The following is a 22,631-nucleotide window of genomic DNA, read 5'->3' as shown; positions in this document are numbered from 1 at the left end:
TTGTGAGGAGACTAAAGATCAACTTGCAGCTGGCACTTCCACCCCCACCTCTCCTTAATACTTCAGTCCACATGCTTCCAGACAAGGATCATGAGTCAGCTCCTAAACATATTCTCCTTGAAACAATAGCTATAGCGCTCTGCCGCAGCTATACCACTACTCTGGCTCCAAGGGACACGCCACAGTTGGGAAAACAAAAGGACCAATTTCAACCCACAGCAGCCCACCACCAGAACTGAATGATATATGCACACACGAAAGAATACTATGGTAAACCTGTAAGATCAGCAATGCTAATTTTGACATGTAGCAGGCATGAAGTCAGTACCGTAACGAAAATCTGCAGAGGCAGCAAACAGAAGTGGTTTTGGGGCTACATGATAAAGCAGATGGCTTCTGCATAAACCTTTGCAGCTAGCACAGGGTGCGGTTTGACACCGCAGCACTGTGCACTGCAGTACTAATTAGAGGTCAAATGAGCCAATTTAGCCTTTACATATTAACTTTATCACAACTGTCGGAGCTGCTCTCTCAATTCTGAGTAGCCACCACTCGCTGAAACTCCCGTGTCCACAAAGGTGGAACTCCAGCGCTCACCTCTCCAGGACATTTAAAGAGGAAAGAAGCTTCCTTTTGCCAGGGCATTTCAGCTTACCAGCCAATGACATCAAACTTCCAACTCTCTGACCCAAGTGCTATCAGACGATAAAGAATTCAACAAAACAGTAAGAAAATGCATTGGAGATTTCCCAAAACTAAATATTAAATGATGAACTGGCAGTGACTACGGAGCACTTAAAGAGCTGTGCACATAGTAAAGGTTAGCCATGGGAAAGTCTACGCCCAGGCAAAGCACCTTCAAGACATATCAGCACCCAGAGCATGCCTTACCTGCAGCCAGTTCACCGATACCCGCTGAAGAGGTGCTGCTGAAAGAGCTACAGTGCAAGCTAACATGTTAGGTAGGAAACTTAAGTGAATGCTATGTTTACATTTTTATTTCTAGCTAGGCAAAACCAGTTGTCCTTTCTCACCTCACCATAATTTGTGTTCACTACAGCTGAGTATCACCAAGTACTGTGAAGAAGTCTCTAATCCAAATTACCAACATGTCTTGAGCCACATCGCCCCACCAGCCAGAAGGCTAGCTGGAGCCAGAAATAAAAGGCTACATCACAACACGTCAAAGAGGCAGGACAATTAAAGTCTGCTGCTCCTTCTGCAGGACCCCGACAGGTGTGTTTTGAGGGACTGTGCCACACAAATTAGAATGTTCTACTGTTCAATGCAGTGCATTGATTTTACCATGAACACAAATGTGAATGATGTATACGCATGCTGTATAAAAAGACAGCAGACTATATACGTACGTATCTTTTAAATTATTTTATTTTGTGTAAGCTAAAAGGAAATTTACACACTTAAATCTCAAAAGACCTTGGGCATGCACATTGACCTTTTTAGAGGTTCTTCTACATAGCTCTCTTTTTTTCCATAGGAATTTCCCCAGACATTTACAACCCATAGTTTTTTACTGTATATACAGCCTAAAACCATAGCAATCTATGATTATGTCATTTTACACTGTGCAAAATCAAACAGGAATAGTGGTACAACAGAACATAAAAATTTTAAACAGGTAAATTTCATTTTAAGACATTCATATAGTTTTGGTCCTTCTTTTCCAAATCAAACTGATTAAAAGCAGACAACCTTCTAATGACCAAAAAAATCAAGTGTTTAGACAGTGATCCATAACTGGAACAAGAAGTTACTGACAGCATACCTTTCAAAAGGCTATATAGTGACAGAGCCATACTATTGAAATTGAAGAACATAAAAATTGATCAGCCAACCAATCAAACAGGGGGAGGGGACTGGGGAGAAGAAAAAGAAAAAACACATCTTAAGCTTGTTAAAACACAAAAGAAATTACTGGGTCTTAAAGAAACAACAACAACTGAAAACCTGCAAAGGGACAAAGTAACCTTTTCTTCCCCCCACCCCCCACCCCCAGCAATAAGTATTTTAATATATGCAGGAAAGAAAGATGCTCAATGCAATCTAAAAACCTTTACGGGGGACTTCACAGATTGTGAAGATTGAAGTTTTCATTATGTGTTTCTAGGATATTTTTTTTTAACTTTTTAAAGTTTTGTAAGAAGGACACCACCAGTGTATTTCACAAAGACATAAATGTATACATCCCAGCACAACAAAAAGAATAGATCTTCCAAAAGATTTGCCCCCAATTATTTACATTTTTCTCTAATATAAATTTAGGACTCCAGTATGTAAATAAATATACATTACTATGTATACCTTTCTAGTGCTGCTTACCAACAAATCATCTGAACTTGATTTTTTTTTAATTAAAGCAAGATTGCTTTTTACGACCCACAGAGGGAAGGAAAAAAAAAAATCAATAGAAAACGTCCAATTCACATCACTTTAGTCTACCTTTTCTTGGCAGCTTGTTGAAGGTGTTAATGTGGCTGGGAACATCAACACCTTGGCATGCATGAAAGTTAAGTCAGGAAGGCTAGAAATCACCTTGGCAGCCTCTTCACTAAGATGTTCTTCTTTTTTAGGCTTCCTGTTGAGAAAAGAACAAAGTGCATTAATCCAGTACCTGATATCCCTCGGATCACTGGGAGAATCGCTGATTGAAGCAATGTTCTGTCAGTTTGTCTCCTATTGACAGGCACTTCTGTAAGCTACTTGAAGGTAGTCTAATGTTATAATATCTACCTGCCTACCAACAAAAGGTTAACATAGAAAGTCAGCAGAATGTTCCTGCATATTGTTGTAATAAGGGGAAAAAATACCCCGATTTCCTATTTAGATGCTGATTTTTTTTTTTTTTTGGCAGGTTCCAGTGTGAAGAGACAGCCATGCCCATATTCTAGGGATAAGACAACTGGAGCTTTAGTTCTAAACTACCTAAATCCAGTACTATCTTTCAAAACAAAGTGGAAAAATCTTGAAAGGATACCAAGAAGTTCCTAACTTACTTCTTAATACTTTTAAAATAAAAGGGTACTTATGCTGTGTTTCCAACAAGACCATTCTCAGATGATACATCACATCGTTCCACAGGGTGATCCACAAACCCTTTTTTCCCCCCAGGGCTCATCAGCAGCAAAAGGTGGCTCACAACTTGTAGCTACTTGCTTTGAAGTGCAGTAGTATTTGTAGCTATAATGATACACACAGCAGTTTGGGAACCACTGGTGTTTACTTTGCCTTTTGCATTATTCACAAGAATTACTGAGTGCAAATGAATAAAGAGGTCTGAATCCCATGTGCTTGGTTCTCACCATTATGCAAAACCCTCACATTTCCTAGGTAAAACGAAGCCTGGCTCAGACTGCTACAGAAGACCCCTCCCCTCCTCTGCCCAAAAATCCATACTTTACAGACATCTGGTTTATATTTAAAGAACACTGCTTATTACTAGAAAGTGTCAGTTTCCCATCAAACATTATTCCTGTTTCAAAAAGGCACCTGCTACACCCTGTAATGACATTAGGAACTCTAGCTGAACAAGCTCCCTCATCTTTGGGGCAAAAAACAGACAAAAGGCTTGAACCAAATAAACTGCCTTTCCCTAGAATGCCTCAGAGATTCCCTTTCGATCTTGTCCTATCTATAAACTTCAAACTGAGCCTGTGAGAAGGCAATGACCACTCCCATCACAAAGCAGCATGTACTTCTATTTTCTTTTGCCAGCGCCCGTTAGTATTGTTTCCTGAGGTGACCAGAGATCAGGGGAAAGCAAGGGGCTACGTGTTTGCTTCAGCAGCTGTCTCAGAATTTCATAGCTAGGAAGCAAAGAAAAGAAGAGCTGGAGTCAAACTCATCCTTGACATCACTGTCAGTGATGATCATTGTGTTGACACTGAACTATCACTTCTGTTTGCTACTTGAAATCTCCACTTGATTAAAGATCTCTAGATGAGGCAGCCTAGATACTAAATCTGACTTTCCTTCGCTAGAATAGCAGTATTTTCTTTTCTCTGCTGCAGTGGAATTTCATGAGCCACTGACTAGGCAGATTACCAAATTCTGGAGGATAAACAAAGCTGTGTGCTGGATTTACTGAGGGAAGAAGCAGAGAGCCAATATGTGGCTCCTTCTCCAACAACTTCACAGTCAGCTCTGTTTGTGCTCGAAGGACTATCCCTGAGCTGTTGAAATGTCATTCTCACCCACCACTGTGTTATCAGTATCTGGTGCCACTATTAGTAATCACTTACCACTAGCCTCTTAGAGGGACAAACCCCTGGTGATCAAGGACTTAGAGCTAACAAAGGAGTGTTTGACACAGGAAGCCAGAGGAAGAGGGCTGACCCAAAGATCTGCATTAAAAGGAGTTCCTGTAATTGTTAATCAGGCACCGAGATGGAGCTCACACACTCCTTGCTATTTATATGCCTCTTCCTCCTCTGCTCAACTGTGGCATGCTAAGAAATGGCACTCCAGGATCCCAGAGGCAGTGTTGCATTTTATATGCAGGACCTTTACCATGGGAGGATGCTATCGCTCTTGCTGTACTAGCTGGTCTCTGCAACATCACTGTAGAACATGCTCACCAGTGACCACAGTCAGATGTGAATCTCATACAATTACTGAATGCTCCCCTCCTGGCTGGAGGCCCTTTGCAGTAATTTATGTACCTAATGTGCTCTGTAAAGAGTACCTATACAGAAGGACAAGCTAACACAGCAAACATTATTTAATTATGACCAAGTTACAGCAATAGATACAATCACCTGGCAATGAGACTCAGAACCTTTTTTAAAATCATCTCAGTGCAGAGAGGGATGAGACAGCCTAAAGCCTCCAGCCTCCATTCCTTGCCGGAGAGGGCCAGGTTCTTCTGGAAGACAATAAAACTGGACACTGCAAGTACCCTTTCTGGGAAGCTGTCAACACCTTCAGTAGCAAATGTCACCCGGTCAACCTTAAAGAACTACTCATTAACTCTCTAAATTTAGAAGACAAAGTAGCACCATCACTGCAGAGTGTTCTTACCCTTAAAACTTGAACTGCCAAATAACTGTGGTGTCTTTTGAAAGAGGCAAGAGGAATAACCATGTTAGGTGCATTAATTTCAGCCACCACTTTTGCTGAAGAAGTTCCCATTGTTAAGAGCTTCTTTTGCTAAACCCTGGTCTGTAGGGGGGTGTTACAGATCTTCTCTTGGTTATGCACTCTTAACTTCTAGATGCCATAGCATGCAGGAAGGACACCCAAGTGAGCAGATGTCAGTGGCAGCTGTTACGAGTTCCGTCTGCTTTGGAACCAGAAGTTTTGATTACTAAACCATGAAAGGACCCAGCCCTGGCTCAAAACAAGGTCTCTGCCCCATTCAGGTTTTAAAACTACCCCCATCCATCTCTTCTCTTAAGATTACATTTCCTCCCAAGACAGAGGACAGAAAGGATGCCCTTATGTAAGCACCTGTGCCAGTTCATCTACCTGTCGACTCAAAGATTGCTTTTCAAAGGCAGGTTAACGCTAAGCTGCAAGAAATGAGCCAGCGTGACAGGCAGGAAAGTCGTTGGAAGAAAGTTTAGCAAGAAATAGGGAATGCTTTGTCCATGTGTCACTCACACCTTACTGTTCTGTTTTGCATTCCAACCCCTTCCTGCAGTGTTCAAGTCTTTCAGGACTTCAGTCATATCTCATGTTTGCAAAGAGTTCTGTGGATAGCACCAGCAAGGTCAGGCTCTAATAACAACGAGCTGGTTAGAGAAATGCACTATAAAAAACCCCCAGTCACTCTGTTATTAAAAGTTAGCCTGCTTCATCTAACATTGCCCCCAAGCAGTATTTCTAGTTTAAATGAGGGTTTCGGCCCTTTCTTGGAAAGGTATCTGTTCTGCTCTTCTTCAAAAAGACAGCAGATAAGCTTTTGATCTCTGCCAATTCTCTGGAACCCGGCAAGGCTGCCGAGTCTCTGTGGAATGCTGTGCTGGATCCCTGACCTTCAACACTTGCTGCTGCTGTGAAGGCTTCAGGCTCCAGCTGAGGGGGAAGTTTCCTTCCTCTCCCAACACTTTCCTTCTGAGAAGCTGACTTTCCAGCTTCAGGTAATGGGTTTGCAAGCAAAAGATGGGGCTACTTCACACAAAGACGACTCTTTACATGGCTCTCTACAGCTGAACAATGGTATTTTCACTCTAAACTTTACCCTAAAGATCCTAACTTCAGACAAGTTACAGCCATGGGATAGCCTTAGCCCAACTGAAGTTGCCATCAAAGTGATATGGCCACTGGCCACATCTTCCCCTGATCAGTTACCATGAATAGCTAACAGTCCACATTTCCAGGTTGTTGCATGAATGTCATCTTTGTTAAGCTGGCAGCATCCAGCCACTCCTATTTTAAAGTCTTCAGTTCAGTAAGAATAAAAAAAAAATTCAAAAGAAAACCAGTTTATTACAAAAAGCTAACATACTGCTACACATTTGGCATATTGCTGAGATAAATCCTTCTTATTTCTCTAAAGGTTTCTAGCTTGAAAAAAAGACTGCTTTTCTTTTGGAGAGCATGAAATAAAAATTGAAAACACTTGAAATTTTTAAAATTCAGAGTTACAAAAACATACAAAATGTATTGAACGCTGCAAACAGCTGCTTTAAAACACCTAACCTTTGTGTGTGTCTGAACTTAACTGCCAAGTCTGAGGTCCACAGCCTCTCTCTACAGCCTGATATATTGCTGCAGTACAGACCTAGAACCTCTTCCTATCAGTAAGCAATGTTCTCCAGAACAGGGGAAGAACTTTGACATCTAGATAAAGAGCTTTAACAGCACAAGCAAGAGCTTTCAGGTGCGCTGTGGAACCACTGGAAAAAAATCCAAACCGCTCCTATCAAAAACTAACGATACAGAAAAATGAAGGTCAACATTCATTTAAGCAAAGCAGGCTTCCCTGTTCCTTTGTAAAGAAAAAGTAAACTAAGACATGTTAAAGCAAATAAGCAGGTACAAATCTAAAAGAGGAGATAAAAATAACAGAGGTACATTTCAAATTGGTATGTCCTGCTGTGAATTTGTGGTTACTTTTAAATTAGACAGAATATATTACAAAAATATTTCAACCATAACTATGTTTTCTAATTAGTGAAAGTCAAACTTTCCTACTAGTGTATCTTCAGAAAGAGTATATGCACTCCACGGAGAGAAAAATAGGCAATCCAAAAGCTGAGCCACAAAAAAATCAGCACTGAAGTGTGGAGTTCCCTCTACTGGTTCTCCTATGACATTTCATGGCTTGTTGAAATTTTTTATTCAGTGTTCACCGAACACTCTCGCTGCAGGAACACTAGCCAGACAGTTTTCTCAATTAAAGAATATGTTTTAGAAGAGCACTTGAAAATCATAATTTTAGCCATTTTACGAAAGCCAGCTGTCTCCCAACACTACAAATTACTACCTTTGCCACACCTCTTCCACTGTGCCTCCCGAGTGCTATGCTGCATCAAAACCTATCTACTTTTTAGAGTGCCGAATAAACCCTAAAGCTCACTTACGAGTGAGGATATGTTACTATTTATTAGTTGCTTTGCAACTAATAATCGTTGCATGTTGAGGCACACATTTCTTCAACAACAGAAATGTTTTATTTGGTGAGAATCACTCAGTGATTCTTTAATGGGCACTGGCATTAATTACATGTTCAGACAGTCCAGGATTCTACTGCTAAGATATGCATTCAAAAAACAAACCAAAGAATCAAGCTCATAAATGGAGAGACTATTCTGCACACATTCAACAGGTCAGACTTCAAGGAAGATATCTGACACCTAAAACCTTTATATAGGTTCTACCTATAAAAAAAGTACAGAACTACTTTACACGGGATCCAGGAAGCAGAAAGGACATCCTAAACCAACTACATTGGTTTATTTGCTTGTTCCTTCACTTGCAACAGCAAAATGAACCTGATGTTTGGTCACTGAAGTTCTGACAGGTGCTAGAAATATATGTGAAGGGACAAGTATCATCACACTTATTAGTCAGTTTTATCATTTTACTTGTGGAAGTTTCCGTATCTATAAATCACAGAGGACTGAAGAGGGTCTTCTGTTAAAGTCCCAGGTCACCGAACTGCAGGGGTCAGTTCACTCCTCCACTCGTAGGAATGAGCTCTGCTCTTCAGAAAGCCACTTGCTACAGTTCACTCTCTGGCTCTAGGCTTTTTAAACTTAGGTTCTGGTGATCTTTCTCGTTCAGCTCATGAACTGTTTCCCATCTTATTTTAGAGTTCTACGATAACTTGAAATATGAACTACAGCACTATGGATTTCATATTTAATTATTAAATTTAAGCCTTTTGATCATTCAAGAACTTCTGACCTAAAATAGCATACACATTCAGTTCTCACATTTCATGCTACCCTTAGAAACAGAAGAAAAAAGCATAACAAAGAGTATTTACCTTGTGGACGTGCTTGCCTTCTCCACTGTGGACATGAGTCTTGCAAATGCATCAGTCACTCTGTTGCTTGCATTGGAAGTTTCCAGTTTTGAGGTTGTCAATTCATACAACTCAGGATCCACACCTTATAGTATAAAATTATAATCAGTGATGGTTGGAGGCAAGTATAGCCACAATTAGCCACAGACCAACTTGCTAGACACTGTTTTCTGTAAACATCTGAATTATAATTTTAAGATACATGAAAAGAACATGACAGAACATGTCTGTATTTCTGGAACACTGTCCTCTCTCCCCACCCTTTTTCAGTAGCTTTTATAGTGGTACTACAAAACACACACATATTGGATCAAGTCTGGCATAAAGGTCTCAGTCTACAAGTAAACAAAACAAATTTGATTTACCTTTTAGAGTGAAACACCTGTAAAAATGTCAGCTGGGTTAAAATGGATTGTTTCAATTACTTCAACTCAACTGTATTAAAAGAATCCTACATGTCAACATGGACCAACTCTTCAACAAGAGATTACACACAACACTGGCATGCATTAGAGTGCATTTAGCATCTTGCTTTTCACAAGAGGTTGTGTTAAAAAAAAAATAAGTCAGGAAAAGCAGCTTTCATGATACATCAAAGTGGAATGGCATTAAAAGTTACATACTAATAGGTATAACGCTACCAAAACTTTTAGTCTATGCTCCTTTTTAATTTTTCAAGTATTTATAAAGCATCAAGTATATGGATGTTTCAGCCTGGATTTGCTAGTTTCAGGTATCTTAAGTCAAATGCTGAATTTTGACATCACATACATTGCAAACAGATTTCAAATTTTATCAGCAGAGGTCATTCTGAAAACAATGCAAACAATGGAAACCTGCATCCAAAAAGATAGGTATGTAGGGGTAAAATTCTATCTGCTTAATAACAAGCATCACATCTCAGCAGGAAGTAGTTCTAGAATTTTCAGTTATTAAGTATGCTTTCTTTAAGAAAGTCTCCATGAATTATCAAAATAAATCAAGAGGAAAGACTATTAGAACACATTTTGTTGCTTAGAAGCATTTTAAATTGGTGATATTCCTCTAGTTACAGCTATTTCATGCTTCACGGATTTAAATGAAGTGTGAACATGTGCCATCCACAATTAGTATTTTTCAAAAGCAGCACAGAATTTTTCTGCAGAAGCATCATGTGTTACAGACACCTGCATTCTAAACAAGTGTAACACCAGTGCTAGCTGGTTCGGACAACACAGAAGCATTTCACACTACTGAGAACAAACACTGCAGATACTCGGACACGATGGTCTCATGCTACCCAATATAAAACCAGCATTTATAAATTGATGTGCCGATGATTCTACCCAGTTTACTTGACGATTAAGACGATTTTTTAAGTACTCCTGAAATACTGGAAGATCACTAAATAAAAAATAAAAACTCTGTGCCTATTATCCTGCCTTTTCCACCCAGTAATTGCAGGACTACATGCGCAAACAGACAAGGTTAATAATCCTCATTCCTGCTTTGCTGGAACTCTCCCCAGGCACTGTGTCTTGGCCATTCGTCATTTGTGCACAAGTACTTTTTCATTGTTGGGAAACTAAGCTGACCAAAAAGTAAAATTAAGAAAAACATCTGGTTAAGCTGCAGGAAGGTAGTGGGGCAGGGAGAAGATTTACTGAAATATGAGTTGATTAGAAATTTATCAGCTGTCCTTTCAACATACGTTTTTATAAGTCTGGATTTTCAACATTAATTTCATCCAGTTTCATGCAAAACATCAAAAATGTACTGTCCTGAGACCAGTATACCAAGACTAAGTATTGTCAGATGTTTACAGAACTTGGAAATAGGAAAAAGCCCAACTATTCCATAAAATATCCACTTTCAATCAGGGAGAGTAAGACTTTAAGAAATACACTTGGACTTGCAGAAGCCTGCGAAATCCCATTAAGGTACCAATTGTAAAACTAATTGAAATAAGGAGTCCTTTGACATGCAACTCTGCAACAAATGTTAAATGCAACCTTGTAAGTTACATTATTTAGATATTCACATTTATGTTCCTGAATTCATTTTCATTGTAGTGCGATGTCACTGCTCAATTTACTGTACTTTAGGGACCTCTTACTCAGTAAGATTTATGTTAAACTATTACCATAAAAATAAAACAATACACGAAATCTGTGGCAACATACTAGAAACAAGTAACTCCTCATTTGTGATGCAGAAGGCAAATTTTTATAAAAAAGTTATTTTGGCTACTGATGAATCACACTGAGAAGAATACAGCATAGGTCTATAGTAAGCAAAACGAAGGTCTTCAGAGAAAGAACAAACTTCTACTGATAAATGTTTCTTCTTTAAGCCAAAAGATCTAACAATTTGTCTTTTAATTATTTTATTTAACTTTAAGAGTTGCATATTCTCAATTTTATTCAAACGATTAGAGAATATTTAAGGAAAGCACTGCAAAACCTTAATGAGATATTGAAGAAAAGGTAGCCAACCAAACCCCACACAAAGCTCCTAAACACACACACAAACACACGAGCTGCAAGCCAAGAAACAAATGACTTTCCCAGAAACAAGTCAGAAGGAAAGAAAAGCCAAAAAAACCCAAAAAGCCAAACAAACAAAAAAAACCCCGACAAAAATATGCACTATGGGGCATAGCAGGGAAGGTTATAATACCTATAACTCGATGAAACAACAACATAAAAAAAAAAACAACCAAAAGGCAATAAAAGGCTAACAGAGTATTCCTCTAGTAATCTCTTCAAGTGTGCACGCCATCAAGACGTAAGAACATACCCAACTGCACGAGCAGTACATGTACTGGGTACTGACAACTGATGTTGATAGACTTGCACACACTTACGAAAGAATCTCTAAGACTCAAGCATCTTGAATTTGCTACCTATCACTTCCATGACAAACCTGCCATCTTTCATCTGATAATGACATGTCTTAAGGGTGGAATAAGACGACATCTGGAATGCAATGCCACAAAATTGCCTTCAACGATCAGATTATGTAACTGAAAGCAGGTTTTTAAAAATAAAAAATACAATTAATAATTAAAAGCATTTATTTGAAATGTGGGGAAACAGCACACCTCTTAAAAATTGATTCTTAAAATTAAAATCACTAAGCCGAAAAAACCCCTACCTTCAAAGACAGTTATGATGATGGCCTCAGGCATTGTAGTGAAAGAGTATTTGCCTTATCTACTTAACCTATGCACTGGGATAAATCCCCAAAATGTTCCCTTACGTTCCTGCAGAAATTTATTCCAAGCGTAGGCTTTTACAAGCTCACGCAAAATACTCAGAGCATGTAAAAACCACGCAATAAATGAATTAAATTACTTTCATGTATTATTCAATGGAGAGAGTAGTGTTTTCATCTCCTTTCTAAGGGATTAAGTTGCAGATAAAGTGCTTTGGTTATATAATTAACGTTAATGAACTTCTAATGTCCCCCAAACATGCAACTATCCTTATTTTCTATTATGAATGTTGTTAAAACACTTTTTTCACCTTATCATTAAGATTACTAGTTCATACAAAGGAAAAATTTACAACCTCCTGGTAGTGGCAAACCCCAGCGGGGTTGTGTTAAACCCCCTGGCTTTGTATTCACATATAAACTTCCAAACAACATCATAATCCTGTAATTTGGAAGCACTCACTTGGAAGACAGAACAAGCCCCATTTTTTTTGGAATCACCACATTTACAGTATTTTTCAATTTTTCTTAAGTGCTCAGAAAAGTTAATTTTCAAAATTTCTCACTTGAAACAAGTGTTTTAACATCTTATTTGCAAGAGCGTAAGAGCCATTCATTCCTTCAGCACGTGACAAAACACAGAGCTGACAGTACCTTTCAAATACTTCGCACTCGATATAAAACATCAGAAAACAAGACACAGATTAAAGGAAAAATGCAGTAGAAAAAAACATTTTACAGAAATGCAGTGTAAAGTTTCTCCTTGTTTATAGGAAAGTCAAGTGATGTGCTCATGCTTCTAGTAAGTCGTTTATAATATTACAGTCCTGGTTTTAACACTCTGCTGACCTGGGATTGTGGTGGTGCTGCTAGAGCTACTGTCATCCACGGGCCCAAAGAAATCAAGGTTCAGAAGAGTGGAACCTCCACTAGCTTGAAATTCAGTGACCGTGTTGGTAGGCAGCCATATAGAAGGTAAGCCAAGGGAGGGGTTTATGTGTAAAAAGGGGTAAGACACACACTTGAACATGCAAGTTATAATTAGTACTCAGTACGCAATTTAAAAATTGACATGAAAACAATGCTTACATATTAGTTTGTACCTTCTAAAATGTTAACAACTTAATTCAGTGCACATTTCCTCATGTACAATGCAGCAAGGAAATCAACGCTAGTAACTTTAAAATAGAGATATTTATTTCAATCTAAAAATGAAAGAGAACCAGCACGACCCAGAGAGAAAGATGTGATCAATTAAAGGGAAACAATATATAGGTCAATTGACAGTTAGAATATAGTGGGCTTTTTCTCCCCTCACGGAAATTGAAAGCCATTCTTTCATCAGGAAGACTTAGCAGATCCCCAAATAGCAAAGAACCAAAAAAACCTTTAAAGTTTTATTTAGCAGCTTTAAGCTATTAATTATGATTATCTTAAAGTAGTGTGAACACATGGTAACAAATGCCACTCTTTTATTCAGTTCCTCACTGGTTAAGTTATACTGTTCCCCTTTAGTACTAAAACAGAAATCAAACCAAGATACATTTTAAAGAAGTTGTTTGTTAAAAAGAAAGCATGATGATTGACTGAAGTAATAAGACACCAGACAACAGCAAAGGGTCCATCCAGGCTTTCCTTCAGCACCATGATATTGCTATCCAAACTCTCACATCCCACATGTTCTGAAACAATACCATGAGGCAACACCACTGCAGTAAGAGATGCAGTTTATTTTAGCCTGCTTTTGAACAACTTATGTGTCATAAACTAATTGCTGTTAGCAGGCTCCTCATAAAGGTATCAGATTCCTTACAGGTTTCTAGTCTGTCAAACAAACAAGTTTCCAAAACTTGTTTTATTTCTTTTGCATGCACTTGCATTTCTGGAGACTGGAGACGGTGGCACAACTCACTTTGCTATTAAAATAGACATAGGTGAAGTGTCTTTTATGCGATAACTATATACATTTACAGATACAAATAAGTTTGTAGCTACCTCTTATTTAATCTATTAGCTATAATTAGCTTGAGTGTAAGCAAAAGTGGTAACAGATGAAGTCACATTTTGAAATATAAAATTATCTGTAAATCTGAAAACTTTCAGCTCAAGAAGTGTATCTTTTGCAAACAGTTTGTGGTTAAAATATTGTGCTTTGAAGTAGCCACTATACACAAGTTTGTCACTCAAAGGATGTCTAAAGAGATAGTTCATTGGTGAAAAATACTTTTAAGAAGTAAAACTCATCAATCTAAAATGCTCATTTGTTCAGAGTTTCTTTATAATCTGCAGTTATACATAATGAAGTGTTAATATTGCCACTGTGTCACTAGCATATGGCAGGAATCTAAAATAATACTTAACTTAGTATTTTTCAGACTACATAATATTTCACATAGGGGCACAGTTAATCAGAAAGAAAGCCTGAATTTCCAAAGTTAGGAGTAAGAAATAAATATTATATATATTTATATATATATATATGTGTGTGTGTGTGTATTTAAAAAAATAATCAGCAGATAGATGTTTGTCTGAACTTTGTAGCTTTCTTATCTCTAGCTCTGGTGCTAGAGGCTCTACGGAGAGACGTACCATCTAAAGGGTTAGTAAGGCCACTGCTACTCCAGTCAAACTGGACAGGTGGTAGAGATTCCTAGAGTTGAAAAGTCAGAAATCAGATTTTATAGTCAGTTCAGGTTACAACAATGCAAAGCAGTTCAAATAACAGATTCTTTAGCGTCTACATACTAAAAAGACAACTAAATGAGCAAGCCCCAACTTTTAGGAGGCGTGTATTTTCATAATATGCACTAAAGATTCAAAGTAGATGTGTTCTAATACAGGAAATCCCATTAGATTCTGAACAGTACAGATTAGGTAACTTCTAACTCAGACAGGATTTGCAAATTAACTAAAACGTATGAATTGGATAAAAAAACCCTTCAGGCATAGTCGAAAGTTAAACTACTATTACTTTCATGGAAGACGAGGCGTTTTGCATAAAAAGTTATGTATACACAATTATAGGACAAATTTAGAATAGGGTTATTAGTGAAAGCTGTCTGTACATGCTTTGTTCTGATTATACATAAAATCAGTTATTTACCAAACAGCCCATGGTTCTTTTGGTTTGTTTTGCTTTTAAGAGACATAATCCCTACATGCAAAGGACAAGCCATCAACACCCTCCTCCCTCCACCCCCTTCAGAAAAAAATAATACTGTGATTTATCATCCTTTAATGATTAACTCATTCCAATATCTAAACAAACCATTAGTAACAATGCTTGAACAAGAGGAGCATGGAAACTTTGACTCCCTCTGGGAGCCCATCCTTGCCTTTTCAATTCCTCGTTAAGTCTTTTGCACACACACAGATAAATCAAACAAGCAGCAGGGACCATGCTTTACAGGGAAAGTGTGTTCAAGTGCAGTGTAACTTCCAAGTGCTGTCCTCCTGTATTCTCAGGCCACAAGCTGATGGAATAATATCAGAAGTGTCTGAAATAAAGTGGTCTTTCTACTTCTGTGCATCAAATTTCTGCTCTCTCCCCAGTGAGGTCAACTGTCAAGAAGTACTGGGAAACGATGTGCCCTCAACTTCGAACAGAACAATCACACTTGTGGAAGAAAAGCAATGGAAGTTTTCTGCAGCATTATTCAAAATGCATCATTAGTTGTCAAGCCTCCAGCGGCTGAGATGTACCTTCTCTTCGCTTTTTTAGAAAGTCAGGTTTTTGGTTTTGGTTTTAAAAGTTTCAGTTCTCCACCACTGGAAAAAAATAGGCAGATTCACTAATCAAAGCTGTAGCAACCTGAGCTAGCTTTGTATAATTAAGCTAATTGTCAGAGGTTTTTGCTAGGTGACGGTTGTTTAGAGAAAGAAAAGTTAAGAGAGCTGGAATTTTCTGTATTTACTTACAGTAAATGACTTGCCTAGAAAAATCTTCCCTACCTAATTACTTGGAAATATTTCCAGTACCGAGCACACATGGAACAGCATTCACTCCACAGAGCTTAAGGAGCTGATGCTACACTTTCTACTTTGCTTTGGTAATGAAATTACTGGCATTGAAATGATTTGCATGGAAACATGTTACCAGTGCGAAAGCTACACCTGATGAAGCAATAATCACTATCATCAGTAGGTTGTTTAAAGTTTGTCACATCTAAACCTAACAAAATTCATAAGTTGAATAATTAATATTAAAAGGGTGTTGGGTTTGTACACAAAATAAAGAGGAAAAAAAAAAAGGAGACAAGTATAACAACTAAATAGCTTTCTGCCCTGACTAAAATGAACCCAAATTGGAACCAAATAACTTCCTATCAATTCTCACTTACTGAGGAGAACACCCCCTGCATTTTGTGTCAAGGGTCTTAGCCAGGACTGATTAGTGCAAGAGAATCACATGGAAAGTGTGGTACCAATGGCTGGCTAAGCTCTTCCCTTTAATGATGACATGATTTTCTGATTTGCCAAGGAGAGGACAAAGGACAGGATGAATTCTTCCTAAAAGGGGGAGGAGACATAGCCCCCCGCCCGCTCCCCGACTCCAAATCAGTAAGAGTGTACCATGTATATTAGTCTGCTCTGAGGGATGAGGACACTCTGCTGACCCCAACTTACAAAAGAGAAGGGGTGGTAAGTAAAGCGGACCCCATCTATACAGGATGCTGGCAAGCCCTTGTTTATACAACAGCAAACAAAGTGAAAGGAGAGGTCAGAGGCAAAAGTCAAGTGAACAGAAAGGAAAGTTTTCTGTTTCTAGTGACCTTGGTCCTAGAAAGAAAACTAACTATTCTGGGACAGCTGAATACAACACTGAAATCTCAGACACTGGGAACACACCCTGCAAATGGGAATATAATGTTTTGTCTTTCAGAGATTGTGAGGTTGCTAGACTACTGCATTTACAACTATTATTTTAATAACATGCTTTAAGGAAAAATGCCCAATCTAGAAGAATATTGAAAATTGGGGCGAAATGCTCTCACTCCTCCCTCCACCTTAGATTACAGGATACAGTACAGAAATGAAAAAGTATACTCAGCTGTCAAGACTATCACTCTGAATGTTAAGGAAGTGAGAAAGAGGAAACAAAAATGCCTGCTGGTTATACTGCATCGTATTTCACGTTTATCAAAGTGAGAGATGTTTTCACACAGTAATTTTAGAATGGTATTATGTAAGAGCTTTTATAATCTGAAAGAGTAAAATGTAAGTGTGTTTGTGCCAATAATTACCCAAGGAAAATTAAACAAAGGAAAAAAAAAATATTCTGCTGTTTTAAAGCTGTGGTAAAAAATAGAAGGACTTGCAATACAAATGTAGCGTCAATATTTAGATAGATCCCACAAATGAACTTCATAAACATTTCAGAAAAAGGTTTACAAGGAAGAAATTAATACATCTAATTGTGTGTATTCATTGGCAAAATTACCACAGTTCTGAAAATTGTTCTTCTCCGACACCACCTTTAAGCAACTGTCACATCTGATAGAATAATAAGTTCTGTAATATCTCTTACCTGCAAATCTTTCTCTCCTACTCTGTCAACAAAGCTATGTATATTCTTGGATCTTTCTCATATGTGTAACTGGAGAGCAGTTCCATGATAGAGACTTTGGCTGGTGGCCAATAATATGGTAGTTTGCATCTGTCATTGTTAGAAGTCCTGATGGTCCCTTATGTAATTAAAAGTGGTTTTGAAGACTGTCACCCCATGGGGTTTAATTAAGGTTCAGCCCCTAACAGCCAGCAAGTGTAAAATACATCTCTCTATTATAACCTGATCCCTAATCCAGTGGCTTAGATGCATGCAGATGTGCTGGAATAGGCACCTGCAGAAAAGAATTACTTGTAATTTTCTTCTAGAAAGGTCTGGCTGACTGCAGATTTCTATTTCAATATAAAACTTACTAAGCAAAACTAAGCAGGTAAGAAATCCTAAAGTTATCCTGAAAGCTACCAGTAGACTCTACCAAAGAAAAATAGTCCCAAATAGAGGGAAGAGGATGCTTTGAAACAATAGCATGAGCAGAAATACCTAGATATCTTTTTTCCAAGAAAGCCAAAAAGAAGCAGGTGAATAAACATCAAAACAACGTTCACCAGAAGCCAACATTAAATCAAGAGAAAGCAGTCAACATCAAATCCAGACAGCAACCTTTTTAACAAGCACTGGAATATATTTTAATCACACTGCCTGAAGACTTGGCCATGGTATAGAAGCTCACTATAGCAGATGCTATAAAAAGAAGAAAAAAAAAAAGAAGAGAAAAAGAAAAAAAAATGGGGGGAGAGAGAAGGGTACCTGTCTCGGGTTTCACAATCAAAGGTTGCCTGTTTGAGCAGCCTGATAGCGCCTTTTGCTTCAGACCTGCAGTCTTTGAGACATCGTGCTTAGATAAAAGGCAACAGTAATCAGGGGATTATTTCATATTCTGTTTCTGCCTTACAGTTACGAGCACAGAGGAACAGAGAAATAAACCCCTCAATTGTCAAGATAAACAACAGATCAAAGAACCTGGATGCTATCTTCAAATATAAAATAGAACAAGTCTACAAAAGTCATCTTTATACAACAAACTAACGTGAAAGATCATTCAGTAACTTAACTTGGTTGAGAAGGGAAGTCAATTTCAAAACCCTTGTCCTTCCAACCTAAATGGCTCAGATAGAAATTTGTCCAGTGTATTTCCACAGCCTAGCCAACCATGTGAGAACCCCTGCAGAGAATGAGGCCAAAACATACAGTTTACATAACTAGGAAAAATGAATGCAGCTCATTTGCTGCTTTCTTCCTCATTCTTTTGACTTCTAATGCTCTCAATTTTAAAGCTCTGCGTGCTTTCCTCTGTTCGCCTACCACCAAAAAGCTTAGGTGGCACTTCTGTGTTTCTACAAATGTTCCTTTCACTCCTACTTTTGCAGCATCAGAGTCTTTTCTTCCAAAATCTTATTCCCTCAGCAGGAAGTCATACATGTACATGCACAGACACCAATCTCCCTTATGAGGAAAGGCTGAAAGAGTTGGCCCTGTTCAGCCTGGGGAAGAGAAGGCTGAACAAAAGCAAACTGAAGCCACCAAGCATTAACAGAAGATGAGGCCAAGAAAGAAACTAGGTCTCTGGGGTAGAGAATTGATCATTCATGTCCTGAAACTTTCTGAAAGTCACTTAACTGTGGCCTCTTTGCATTCTTAATGGCTAGAACTCTAACTCATCTCTTCCCTAAAAGCTTATTTTAGCATTTGGTTTTTTTTGACAAAAAGTAACCTAAGGCCAGCAAGGGCAGAGAGATACCATAGAAGCTTCTCGTATGTATTCATGGACCACGACTATTGCACCAAGATGGCCAGATGTCAGAACAAGCTATGGGACAGCATTGTCAAACTGTGACAAGTAATGAGAAATTCTACTGCTGGAGTACCCAGAAGAACAAATCCATACGCGGGGGACAGCAGGATGATACACGACTTTGGTAAGTAGAGGTTCTTATTTTCAGCACTCAGCACTATGACTGCCAAGCAACTGAGAAAACAGCACGTCAGAGATGCTGCTACTTCAGGCTCTTGCAGCTCTTTCCACTGTGTTCGGTGTATGGTTTAATTTATGTTTTCCACTCTGTAAAAAAGGGAACTTTGAACGCTGCAGAAAGCCAGTGAAATTTTCCTACTTTGTTCATATATAGAAATCACACAAGTGATTTCTTCAGCTTAGATGGGTTGCAATAATCATTATTATCTTTTCTAATATCCAGTTCAACTGCTCAGTTCCACAACAGTTTGTGAGAAGCAGCATAGGAAACATCACCGAACATGTATATTACTATATAAAACAACGTCATTCTGAGCTCATTCTACAGTCAAAAAAAATTTCTTCTCTACCACAAGCATGTCACAGTCGGAGTTCTGCACAGAGCAAGAAGCGCAAAGAAATCACTATACCAGAAGTACCTAGTGTTAAGGTTAGGTGTAGCACAAGGATAATTAATTTGGGAATGCCTTCAACCAGAAGTCACAAGCATAGCAGGTAACTAAAGCTGCTGGGCAGATTAAACAAGACCTGTACTAAGGAGGGACACAGCTGACTCTCTGAATATGTGCCGAGTACCACTGTAGTGACACTGAAAATGCAGCATCTCTGCATATCCCATTAGCTTGTTGACAACCACAAAGTTGCAACACACATGGCATTTAAGTGTTTTTCTAATATCATATCAAAACAACAACAAAACAGAATTGATGAAATTCAAAAGCTCACTCCTAAACTCCTCTGAGCATATTTTGTATCCGACTTAAAAGACAGAGAAGCCAGCAAACCAACTTTCTCTTCAACAGATAATTATTCAGTGAAGTCTGGCAAAAAGAGCCAGCAGAACTCATAAAAATCAAAAAGTCAGGCACTTATGCTAGTCATAACTGCAGTACCCAGAATTTCTTTGCAGGCAGCTGGGTGGCTTTTTATGTTACTCTGAAAAAGATAGGAAAGGGAAAAAGGAAAAAACATGAACAGTATACGTGTAAATACAATAATTTAGAAAACCTAGTGCTAACCAACAGGTAGAGTAATCTCCTAAAATAAGCTCCAGAAAAAGCAAAGGTGAAGAACCTTATCCAGAGGAAGGATAAGTCTAAAGTTACACCTAAAATTTGTGGAAGTAACTGTCCACTGCCTTTTAAAGCAAACTGCTGTGTAATTGTAGGTATCACCAGGACTCTTAAAATGCTGGCCACCAGCTTCTACAGTCTTACCACAGGGACTCCCTTCCAGTCACACATGAAAAGCAGATCCAAGAGCAGAAATTCAATCTGACACAGGGAATACCTACCCTTTACATACAAGTGGCTTTGAACACACCATCTAGATATTTTAAACATGAAGGAAGAGGCAAGGCATCCCATTGTTTCCCTCATTCTTTCTTTTCCTCTCCTCCCCCTTTGCTCTCTATTCTTTACCTGGAACTGCTCAGATGTACATGTGTTCATCTCTGGTGATACAGGTGGTGTCTGTCCTATTGAAGCTATTTTCTCTGCTGCAGATATTGGTTTCAAAGGTTCCTTGGTAGGCTCTAACATGCCCTAAATAAATAAAGAGATAAATTTTTTAAAAAAAAAATTTCACGCATGCACACAGACACACACGCTTTACATATATTCCACAAACTGCAGATGCAAAAAACTAGAACACACACTACTAGGAGGTACTACCCTCAACTAGGGGCTTGGGGGTAGCCATATCTCTCTGGGACAGTTTCACTGAAAGGGATAGGAGATAGGGCAGAGCAGGGAATCATCCTGGTTCCTTAGGCCCAAGAAACATTTTAGAGCCAGTAACAGAAACCCCAGCACTTAGCCGAAGCTTGCTTTCGACTTTCGATAATGTAATTTAAGCTGGAGGAAACAGTTACTTGATAAGGTTACGTCTTCTCCTCCCAATTGTGTGTAGACTATTCCAGAAGTATCAAATGGACCATTAAAAAGGTACAAGTGCTTTCGTTCCATTTCAACAATTAAGAAATTCAGAAGAAACAAGTCAAATTATCAGTTTGCAGAATGATACCAAGAACAATAATTACTGACATGGAAATAAATGCATTAAACGACTTTAAAATTAAAAATGCAGTTTTAATTATTTTCTTAAACAAACAGTTCAAAGATAGACAGTACTATGAAAAATGTCTGAAACCTCTGGTGTTCCTGAATAAGACTGAGGGCGAGAAAGTGATCCACAGGAAGACTAAAGTTTGCACCGAGACATGCAAACCACCTCAGAACAGTAAGGTATGAGAAAAGGAAGCCCCAAATAAAACGGTTGGATTTGCAACTAACAAATCCAATTTTAAAATGATTTCAGGACGTCAGCCACCAAGATTAGCTGTCCCCACAAATGTTTCTACACCATATTAGGGGAGCTTAGAATTCAACCACCAGTTAAATCAATTATTTTGGACAGTGGAAAACCACATGAAGTGTGGCAACAGAAAGCAGCAAGCCACTTTACTCCTACCATCATCTCTATCCAGCTTATTGTGTGCAGAAGTATGTAAAAAAAATTTAGCATATAATTAATTAGCAACAACAATCTGTTGCAAAAAATAACTGCACATGCTGCGTACAAACATAGTCTCGCTCACAAATATGTTGCGGGAAGAAACCAGCATTTTTTTATTTCTCTGTAGCAGAATCCCATGCTTACATCCAAAGTGCGTGAGCTGACCCTGATGCATCAGAAAACAGCAGCTATAGACACTGACTGTAGAAGGCACTCTAAAAAATAAACCTGCAGATTAAATTGGCTAAATATACACCAAACAACATTGTAATCCTTTCATATTATATGGTCAGTCACAAACTGAAAAGTGTACATGTGTTTGTATGTGTATATACAAACATAGGTTTCCAGAAAAAAAAATGTATTTATTCTACTCAGACTAGCAAAAATAGCAAATCTTATCTTCTGAATGTTTTTACTACAGACATCGCAGAGTCCGAAATGCCACACAGCAATTACAGAATATGAGCTTAAATGAAAACAGTTGATCTTACTGCACTAGGTTACTTGAGTTTTCCTTCAATCTACAGAAATCTAAATTATGCTTATTATTTTTATCTAGCACTTGTGGCAACACAACGATACCGGCTATACAATGCTTTTTGTATGCACAAATAGGCTTTTATACATAGATACTTATATATGGGTCCTTTTTTAATATGCCAACAACACTGCAAAGCATTACCACTCATCCCTCTTGACCCAGGGATACTGAGATGCAATCAATTAACAAACAGTCTGTCACAGAAACAGTTGTACAAAGAGGAACGCTCGAGAGAGATGAGAAAACTTCCTACACACATTTCATGTAATACCATAACTACCTAGCAGTTCATCTGGTCTTAGTGCCAGGGCTTCCCACAAGAGCTGATATGAATTGATGCTTTGAT

General features: G+C 38.4%; 1 protein-coding gene across 5 annotated transcripts in view; it reads right to left on the bottom strand.

Moving 5' to 3' along the window:
• Positions 1-1,367: 1,367 nt before the first annotated feature.
• AFTPH (aftiphilin) overlaps positions 1,368-22,631 on the bottom strand; it is a 47,416-nt gene continuing 26,152 nt past the window's right edge. The window contains exons 6-10 of one of the 5 annotated variants that reach the window (XM_037393185.1): positions 20,646-20,768; positions 14,276-14,336; positions 12,536-12,619; positions 8,453-8,576; positions 1,368-2,596 (exon numbers count right to left, since the gene is read on the bottom strand). In XM_037393185.1, coding sequence (XP_037249082.1) covers positions 2,452-2,596; positions 8,453-8,576; positions 12,536-12,619; positions 14,276-14,336; positions 20,646-20,768 — 537 coding nt within the window. In that variant the 3' untranslated portion in view covers positions 1,368-2,451. Of the gene's footprint in view, positions 2,597-8,452; positions 8,577-12,535; positions 12,708-14,275; positions 14,337-14,361; positions 15,455-20,645; positions 20,769-22,631 lie in introns of those variants that run through there. The other 4 variants (XM_037393186.1, XR_005105133.1, XM_037393187.1 and 1 more) reach the window with 4 other exon arrangements.

Source organism: Falco rusticolus, chromosome 6 (genome assembly GCF_015220075.1).
Source record: "Falco rusticolus isolate bFalRus1 chromosome 6, bFalRus1.pri, whole genome shotgun sequence".
Lineage (NCBI taxonomy): Eukaryota > Metazoa > Chordata > Aves > Falconiformes > Falconidae > Falco > Falco rusticolus.
Note: the sequence above shows the minus strand (reverse complement) of the source record. Positions and strands in the feature narration are given on the sequence as shown.